Source organism: Scomber japonicus, chromosome 17, assembly GCF_027409825.1.
Source record: "Scomber japonicus isolate fScoJap1 chromosome 17, fScoJap1.pri, whole genome shotgun sequence".
NCBI lineage: Eukaryota > Metazoa > Chordata > Actinopteri > Scombriformes > Scombridae > Scomber > Scomber japonicus.
This window is the reverse complement of record NC_070594.1, coordinates 3,729,842-3,740,031: the sequence shown is the minus strand read 5'-3', so window position 1 is coordinate 3,740,031 and position 10,190 is coordinate 3,729,842. Positions and strand designations below refer to the sequence as shown.

The 10,190-nt window shown below is 41.1% G+C and overlaps 1 protein-coding gene across 1 annotated transcript in view; it reads left to right on the top strand.

The window, feature by feature from the left end:
• The window catches only part of LOC128377478 (protein FAM184A-like), a 14,178-nt gene extending 4,279 nt beyond the window's left edge, over positions 1–9,899 (top strand). The window contains exons 3-4 of the mRNA XM_053337428.1: positions 3,729–3,833; positions 9,648–9,899. Coding sequence (XP_053193403.1) covers positions 3,729–3,833; positions 9,648–9,899 — 357 coding nt within the window. The remainder of the gene's footprint in view (positions 1–3,728; positions 3,834–9,647) is intronic.
• The last annotated feature ends 291 nt before the right edge of the window (positions 9,900–10,190 follow it).

The window sequence follows — 10,190 nt, the reverse complement described above, 5'->3', positions numbered from 1 at the left end:
GAGAGAGAGAGAGAGAGAGAGAGAGAGAGAGAGAGTAAGCTCTGTGGAAAGGTGATGCTTTATATGAGAAACCAGTCCGATGTGGCTCATGAAGCAGCTGATGAACCTCCGTCCTGACCTGAAAGAACAGAGCGAAACCTGCAAAAACAAAGAGAGAGAAAACAGACAGGAACAAAGTCCTCGTCTCCTCTCAGACGCAGCAGCTCCAAGGTCTTTTCTCTTTGACAGATTTTGGGGGAGATTCAACCTTTTGTCACATTTGTTTCCTGCCAAAAAAAAGTTGTTTCCAAAGTCAAATAGATGTTCAAGAGTCTTCCTCCAGTCTCTGAAAGGATAAACTGAAGTAGAAACTAAAGCATAATATAAAACAAATGACATAAATGACCTTATTTTTAAAGCGCATTGAACAATTTAATTTAATCTTTATGTAATCAGAGACTCTTATTGAGATTGAGATTCAAGAAAGAACACAAAAAGAGAAGCATTAATATTCAGACAAGCAGAAACTACTGGGAGGCCAGACAGACTCGATCAATAAAGTATAAATAAAAACTGTTACAAGAGTTATAAGAACATCCGATATAAAGCTTTAAAATATCCAAAGGGTTGCAGCGTTTCCTGTTTTAACCCAGGCGGGGAGCTTCAGTCCTCTGAAATGAAGCCAACCAGGAAGTAACTTAGAGCTGCATTCTATCAAAAGGCCACCAGGGGGCGACCGTCTCTATACAAGTCAATGGAGAATTCACCAACTTCTCACTTGATTTCTAACCTCAGTAAACGTTTTCAAAATGTGTTTATGGTCTCAATCGCTAGTTTAAAGCCTTCTTCAATGCAGTATGATGTTCATTTGGGACATTTTGGCCTCCCTGATTTTATATGTGACGATAAAGCAGGGTATGCATTAGGGCGTGGCTACGTCCTGATTGACAGGTTGATTGACCAATGTCCTCCAGATCCAGCCCTCGTAACCATAGCAACCTCCCCGCTCCGCCCATGACTCCGCCTCATGCCCATATAAGTAGAATCCGTGTTTTTATTTTTCCCAGCATGCACCTGAAATTTTCAAGATGGCTGCTGCCCAGATTAGAAACTATTGGCTTCCGAGCAGCAGTCCACAAACCAATGGGTGACGTCACGGATGTTACGTTCATTTCTTTTATACAGTCTATGATTTAAACCCATTCTTCCAACATTTACTGTGTATGTTAGAGATGTTTCAGGTTAATTACTGGACCCTGTGCTTTAGATAATAGATTTAAATGAGAGAGGAAATGTGAGGTTTTGTTGTCTTGATGAGTATGAGTATGAATATGTTAGTCAGGTTACTGTAGATGTGTTAGTAGGAGTGTTTTTGAGCTGGCTAGCTGTTTAAACGAAGGTAAGTTCATCTCTGTATCTAACAAACTGACATGAGAGTGGTATCGATCTTCACATCTAACCTTTACTAACAATGATCTGATGATGCATTCAATAACCTGCTTCTTCCGTACCATGTATTGATGAAGATGATTGGTCGGATAATTGCTAGCTACCTGCTTCTAATGTAGGTTAACATATAAAATCATGATGCAACAAAACAGTTTCCTTAAATTTGTCACAAAATCCTGAACAGCAGGAGGAACAGGGCTGAGTATCATTAAAACACTGATGATACCAGCACCAATGCAAGATCAAAGACATGCAAAATGACTAAAACTAGATTGCAGCTATTGATTGACGGGACAAGTATCAAGTCCCAAAACCCAGCCCAACTTGTTTCATCCAGTTACTCAAAGTTACCAAGACACCCTCTGAATCCCAAATCCCACCAGCGGGATCAAAATTTAAAAAAAAAACTGGTGTAATCGACAAATCCTCAACTTAAAGTCTGTGTAAAGTAAGAATATATGTGTTCTGAGTTTGACATAACACAGAAAAGTATGTTGTTAAACACCCTGCCAACTCAGCGGCTAACTCGGCAGCTAGCTCGTCGGCTAATTCTGCAGCTAGCTCGGCGGCTAACTCGGCGGCTAACTCGGCTGCTAGCTCCGCGGCTAATTCGACAGCTAACTCGGCGGCTAATTCAGCTAACTGGCTAACTGTAGATTGTAGTAGTAGTAGCGTGTGCTGAATGTACTTATTTTTTTTTTTTTGTCACATTTTTACTCACTGTTCATTCAGGTACCTTCGGAAACTTGAGAATCTGTCGATTACACCAGTTTTTTTCAGTTTTTGGATCGGACAAATGGTTTCTAAATGCCAGTCATTTAAAAATAGGTGGTATTCTGTTCCTGCAGGTGGGATTTGGGATTCAGAGGGTTAACTAGTCCAAAGGATAGACTCAAACACAGACTACATCTGTCTTTATTTTGACTGTCAGGGCTTCTGTGTGATATCTCCAGCTGTTTATGGATCCATAAAAAGCCTGCAGAGTTTAGAAGTGTTTAATTATACACCAATAAAAGCCTAATTTAAGGGCTTGTTGTGTTAGATAAGGTGCAGCGTACTCTGTGTTTCAATGTGCCTCGCCTCATTAACAGTCAGTCTCTGGGACACAGCTGACAATAACACATGGAAGGTGACTTTAGATAAATCGGCTTATATTTTCCACGCAGCGCTGAGTTTGGGTCACGGGTCTGTGTCTGAGCTCCGCCGTCTGCAGCCGTTACGAGGTAAAGAGTTGAATATGGATAGAAAAGAAAGAAAGAAATAATTTAAGGAGCTAAATGATGGAGGAAAAAATGAGTAGAATTAATGATTTTAAGCAGGATTTGAAGAAGAAAAGGAGGGAAGAAGGAAGGGAGGGAGGAAGAAGGGAGGAAAAGAGGGAGGAAGGAAGAAGAAGGAAGGAAAGGAGGGAGGAAGGAAGGGAGGAAGAAGGAAGGAAAGGAGGGAGGATGGGAGGGAGGAAGAAGGAAGGAGAGGAGGGAGGGAGAAAGGAAAAGAGGGAAGGAAGGAAAGAAGGAAGGAAAGAAAGAGAGAAGGAGGGAGGGAGGGAGGAAGGAAGGAAGGAAGGGAGGAAAAAGGAAGGAAAGGTGGAAGGAAGAAATGATGGAAGGGAGGGAGGAAGAAGGGAGGGAGAAGGAAGGGAGGGAAGAAGAAGGGAGGAAAAGAGGGAGGAAGGAAGAAGAAGGAAGGGGCGAAGGAAGGAAGGTAGTGGGGAGGAAAGAAGGAGGGAGGAAGGAAAGTAAGAAGGGAGGGAGGAAGAAGGAAGGAAAAAAGGATGGAAGGGAGGTAGGGGGAGGAAAGAAAAGAGAAGTAGGGAGGAAGGAAGGAAGGATGGAAGGGAGGAAGCAAGGATGGAAGGGAGGAATAAGAAAGGAAAGGAGGAAGGTAGTCGGGAGGAAAGAAGGAGGAAGGGAGGAAGGATGGAAGGGAGGAAGCAAGGATGGAAGGGAGGAAGAAGGAAGGAAAGGAGGGACATAGTCAGGAGGAAAGAAGGAGGAAGGGAGGAAGGAAAGGAAGAAGGAAGGAAAGGAGGGAGGGAGGAAGGACAGACGGAAGGAAGTAAAGGAGGAAAAAGGAGGGAGGAAGGAAGGAAAGGAGGGAGGAAGGAAGGAAGGGAGGAGGGAAAGAAGGAAGGAAGGGAGGAAGTAAGAGAGGAAGAAGGAGGGAAAGATGGAAGGAAGGGAGGAAGTAAGGGAGAAAAGAAGGAACAGTCAAAACAGACGGGAGGACGACAGGAAGTGAGTCTTTTCCAGTCTACAGTAACACCGTTTTGTTTTTATGTTCTTTTGCTCTCCAACCAGGACGATAAGAAGTTCTACCAGCTGGAACTCGTCAACCGAGAGACCAACTTCAACAAAGTGTTCAACGCCAGTCCCAACGTAGGAGTCATCAACCCGCTTATAAAGGTAGGACCTGATCTGCTGCAGCTCGCCACACACAGGGGTAAAAAAAAAAAACCTCTCGCTTTTCTTTTCTTTTACTACGAAGCAAAGATGATATCCACTCCATCTCATTCCACTTCTACCAGCGCTGCTCCATCCCAGTAACACTGTTCAGATGGTCTGTTCCTTCTTTCCTCCCTTCCTTCCTTCCTTTCCTTCCCTTCCTCCCTCCCACCTTCTCTCTTTCTTTCCTCCCCCCTACCTTCCTTCTCCCTCCTTTCCATCCTTCCTTCTTCCCTTCCTCCCTCTCGCCTTCTGTCTTTCGTTCTTTCTTCCTCCCTTCCTTCCTTTCCTTCCCTTCCTCCCTCCCTACGGCCTTCTCTCTTTCTTCCCTCCCCCCTACCTTCCTCCCTTCCTTCCTTCTTCCTCCCTTCCATCCTTTCTTCCTCCCTTCTTCCTCCTTCCCTTCCATCCTTCCTTCCTCCCTTCCTTCCATCTTCCTCCCTTCCTCCCTTCCATCCTTTCTTCCTCCCTTCTTCCTCCCTTTCTTCTTTCCTTCCTTCCTCCCTCCTTTCCTTCTTTCTTCCTCCCATCCATCCTTCCTTCCTCCCTCCTTTCCTTCCTTCTTCCTCCCTTCCTTCCTCCTTTCCTCCTTTCTTCCCTGCTTTCCTTCCTTCTTCCTCCCCTCCTTCCTTCCTTCCTCCTATCCATCCTTCCTTCCTCCCTCCCTTCCTCCCTCCTTTCCTTCCTTCTTCCTCCCTCCCTTCCTTCCTTGACTCGAGGACAACAGGAGGGTTAATTGCTCTAAACAAAGTGAGACCGTTCTGTTGTAACAGCTGTTTTTATTTTATTTTCTGTATTTGAAGGTTGAGCTGAGCAGGAAATCTGCAGCGCTGTTAAATGTCTCAACAAGATAAAAAGAAGTCATTTTACAGGAAGAGACAGTAATACAGCTTTGGTCTCCAGAGGGGTAAAAAAAGGCCACGAAAAATCAATTTTAACAAGTTTATCCTTTTTCTATGAAAGGAAGGTCTTCAAGGACAGAACACATCATGATTAATGGGAACAGTGAAGTTATTTTTCTTTTTATTTGATAAATAAAAGCAGCTCTTGCACTGTAGGAGACGGAGGAAGCATCAAGGTCTCACTTGTTTACAGCAATTAAACAATTAAAACACTTGAAAGCTCAGTGCACCTGCAGATTATAACAGTGTTACAGCTGCTGTTATAATGTTAGTTGAAGTGGACTCTCAGGGGCTGCAAGTAGAGGCAATGTGATGCAGTCAAGGACCAAATCTACAGATCACATACGGTAAAAATCAGCTGTGTATTTAATTATAGAGCGTCGCTGTATCACATAGACTGAAATTATGACATTTAATCAAAAAGTGAAAGGGCACTACTGCTTGTTTTTTAAGTGGAATCTCAAATTTGATGCTTCAAAGCCGCCGAAAACCTGAATTATAGTAAAGTATTTCTCTATAAGTGAATATTACATATGAATATTTATGATGATAGATAGATAGATGGATAGATGGATAGATGTGTGTCAAATTGTCCAGGTGAGGGCGCTGTGGAGCAATGCTAATGTTAACTTTGATGTTAAAAAAAAAGGAAAAAGCAGATTAAAAATGATTATTGTACATTTCCACTAACAATAATAATAATAATTGCATTGCCCCATGACTATCTATTGATAGTACTGTTGTAAAGTGTGATGGCCAACTCCTCCCATAGCCTGGAGCCTTAGAGTTTAACACCTAAAAACATTCAGCTCGTCTATTTTTAGCAGGATTAATAATAATAATTGCATTGCTCCATCACTATCTATTGATATTAATGTTGTAAAGTCTGATGGCCAACTCCTCCCATATCCTGGAACAGAGTTTAACCTAAAAAAAACCTAAAAACATTCAGCTCGAGTGCGCTGTGGTGCAGTGCTAATGTTAACTTTGATGTTTCCACTAACAATAATAATAATAAAAGTTTCAGTGACTATCCATTGATATTACTGTTGTGAAGTCTGATGGACAACTCCTCCCATAGCCTGGAGCCTTAGAGTTTAACACCTAAAAACATTCAGCTCGTCTATTTTTAGCAGGATTTTATGGATGTAGTTTGGATCAGCTGGTTTTACATTGATTTCTTTACACTGTAATGTGCTTTTGCAACCACTAGGTGGCACAAAAAAGTTATGTACGAATGAAGACAATGGGTCAAAGTTCAGCATAATGAAGTATAATAAAGCATAAGGCCCAGCGAACCCAAAATGTAATAAGGACACAGGGTCACGGGAGGATAAAAGTGCAGTGTGTCATATTGTCCAGGTGAGGGCGCTGTGGAGCAATGCTAATGTTAACTTTGATGTTAAAAACAAAGGAAAGAGCAGATTAAAAATGATTATTGCACATTTCCACTAACAATAATAATAATAATTGCATTGCTCCATCACTATCTATTGATATTACTGTTGTAAAGTCTGATGGACAACTCCTCCCATAGCCTGGAGACTTAGAGTTTAACACCTAAAAACATTCAGCTTGTCTATTTTAGCAGGATTTTATGGATGTAGTTTGGACCATCTGGTTTTACATTGATTTTTTTACACTGTAATGTGCTTTTGCAACCACTAGGTATGCACAAAAAAGTTATGTACGAATGAAGACAATGGGTCAAAGTTCAGCATAATGAAGTATAATTAAGCACAATGCCCAGCAAACCCAAAATGTAATGAGGACGCAGGGTCACGGGAGGATAAAAGTGCAGTGTGTCATATTGTCCAGGTGAGGGCGCTGTGGAGCAATGCTAATGTTAACTTTGATGTTAAAAACAAAGGAAAGAGCAGATTTAAAATGATTATTGTACATTTCCACTAACAATAATAATAATAATTGCATTGCTCCATCACTATCTATTGATATTACTGTTGTAAAGTCTGATGGCCAACTCCTCCCATAGCCTGGAGCCTTAGAGTTTAACACCTAAAAACATTCAGCTCGTCTATTTTTAGCAGGATTAATAATAATAGTTGCATTGCCCCATCACCATCTATTGATATTAATGTTGTAAAGTCTGATGGCCAACTCCTCCCATATCCTGGAACAGAGTTTAACCTAAAAAAAACTAAAAACATTCAGCTCGAGGGCGCTGTGGTGCAGTGCTAATGTTAACTTTGATGTTTCCACTAACAATAATAACAATAAAAGTTTCAGTGACTATCTATTGATATTACTGTTGTAAGGTCTGATGGCCAACTCCTCCCATAGCCTGGAGCCTTAGAGTTTAACACCTAAAAACATTCAGCTTGTCTATTTTAGCAGGATTTTATGGATGTAGTTTGGACCATCTGGTTTTACATTGATTTTTTACACTGTAATTTGCATTTTCAACCACTAGGTGGCACAAAAAAGTTATGTACGAATGAAGACAATGGGTCAAAGTTCAGCATAATGAAGTATAATTAAGCATAAAGCCCAGCAAACCCAAAATGTAATGAGGACGCAGGGTCACGGGAGGATAAAAGTGCAGTGTGTCATATTGTCCAGGCGAGGGCGCTGTGGAGCAATGCTAATGTTAACTTAGATGTTAAAAACAAAGGAAAGAGCAGATTTAAAATGATCATTGTACATTTCCACTAACAATAATAATAATAATTGCATTGCTCCATCACTATCTATTGATATTACTGTTGTAGAGTCTGATGGCCAACTCCTCCCATAGCCTGGAGCCTTAGAGTTTAACACCTAAAAACATTCAGCTCGTCTATTTTCAGCAGGATTAATAATAATAATTGCATTGCCCCATCACCATCTATTGATATTAATGTTGTAAAGTCTGATGGCCAACTCCTCCCATATCCTGGAACAGAGTTTAACCTAAAAAAACCTAAAAACATTCAGCTCGAGGGCGCTGTGGTGCAATGCTAATGTTAACTTTGATGTTTCCACTAACAATAATAACAATAAAAGTTTCAGTGACTATCTATTGATATTACTGTTGTAAGGTCTGATGGCCAACTCCTCCCATAGCCTGGAGCCTTAGAGTTTAACACCTAAAAACATTCAGCTCGTCTATTTTAGCAGGATTTTATGGATGTAGTTTGGACCATCTGGTTTTACATTGATTTTTTTACACTGTAATGTGCTTTTGCAACCACTAGGTGGCACAAAAAAGTTATGTACGAATGAGGACAATGGGTCAAAGTTCAGCATAATGAAGTATAATAAAGCATAAGGTCCAGCAAACCCAAAATGTAATAAGGACGCAGGGTCACGGAAGGATAAAAGTGCAGTGTGTCATATTGTCCAGGTGAGGGTGCTGTGGTGCAATGCTAATGTTAACATAAAAACAAAGGAAAGAGCAGATTAAAAATGGTTATTGCACATTTCCACTAACAATAATAATAATAATTGCATTGCTCCATCACTATCTATTGATATTACTGTTGTAAAGTCTGATGGACAACTCCTCCCATAGCCTGGAGCCTTAGAGTTTAACACCTAAAAACATTCAGCTCGTCTATTTTTAGCAGGATTAATAATAATAATTGCATTGCCCCATCACTATCTATTAATATTAATGTTATAAAGTATAAGTACAGTCCATGATGGCCAACTCCTCCCATATCCTGGAACAGAGTTTAACCTAAAAAAACCTAAAAACATTCAGCTCGAGGGCGCTGTGGTGCAGTGCTAATGTTAACTTTGATGTTTCCACTAACAATAATAACAATAAAAGTTTCAGTGACTATCTATTGATATTACTGTTGTAAGGTCTGATGGCCAACTCCTCCCATAGCCTGGAGCCTTAGAGTTTAACACCTAAAAACATTCAGCTCGTCTATTTTTAGCAGGATTAATAATAATAATTGCATTGCCCCATCACTATCTATTGATATTAATGTTGTAAAAGTCTGATGGCCAACTCCTCCCATAGCCTGGAGCCTTAGAGTTTAACACCTAAAAACATTCAGCTCGTCTATTTTTAGCAGGATTTTATGGATGTAGTTTGACTGACAGTGACTCAGCAAAAAACTCAAGTTATTAATAAATCCAGACTGATGCAGAGAAGCAACATCATGTTTTTCCAATTGAGTCCACTTCAAACAGGCCCCCGAAAACCAAACACAGAGTTCATGTTTGACTGATGTTTGAGCTGATTGAGAGAAAAAGGCTGGCGGCTCTTTAACGCTGCGAGTTCACCAGGATAACATGATATTTCATTTCCTCACAGCACATCAGAGTTGAATGTTTCCTGCTGCATGCTCAGTATATCTGTCCATCAGGGTCTATAACTTCCAGTGTTTCCTGTCGTTGCTGTTTACATGTATTTTATCCACATATCTGTGTATGTGACGTGCGCTTTTATTTTGTTAAATGTCCAGTGACTTCTTTCCACTTTGTTTCGATTGTTTCTTCCTGACTTTTTTCCTACTTCCTCCTCCTCTACCTCCTCTTCCTCTTCCTCTTCCTCCAGCTTTCCTTTGCTTTCCAAGCCATTTCTGTTAGTGTGAGATGTTTCCTTGCTCCCGACACACATCTCTCTATCTCATCCGCTCAGAGTGATGCCTTCAGATTGAGTCCATTCACTCTGCTTCAATCAACATCTTTTAAATATGATGGAGTTAGCACGCTGCTCTGTTTTCTGTCTCTCACCGGCTGGACTGTTACTTCCTTTTTCTTTTTTTTAATTAGAACTCCATTATTGTCCTTTTTCCTATCCTCCTCCATTCCTTCGTATCTTTCGTTCACTATTTTGTTTTAAACTTCCCTTTTTTCTCCTTTTTATGACCCCCTCAATGCCCCTCCTTTCCTTTTTTTCTTTTTTTTGTCTGTGTAGCAAAAGAGAAAGAATGAGAAAACAGCAGCCAGCCGATTCAGCAGCTCTCCTAATCTCAGGGCTCTGGAGGCAGCAGGCATGGGCGTGGCGGGTACAGGAAGTGGGCAGCTCCCACAGCCGCCCCCTCCCCCAGCCCAGCCCAGCCGCCTAGAGCCAATCCCCAACTCCCCCCTCCACCACCTTGAGCTCAACTCCAACAAACCTCTTCCCCCGCCGACCCCTCCCACCGAACCCAAGAAATTCATGAGGTGAGACCTTTTCGGGCCCCAACGGGCAGCAGCTGGTCAATCCACGCATCAATCATCCAATCACAGGCCTCGGATAAATTGATTAATTGGAAGCCAAGCGGGTTAAAGAGGTTTTTTTTAAAGCACTTTTATTTATTTGACTCGACTTTTGAGTCAAAACGTTGAATGTAAAAGTATATTTTTAGGCACAAAAGCCTTAAAATAGAAAAAATTAAATTAAATAAATGAATTAAAAAAACACCAGAACTCATTCTTTTGTTTCTCGCTTTGATAAAACAGTGAAACAATAAGTGGT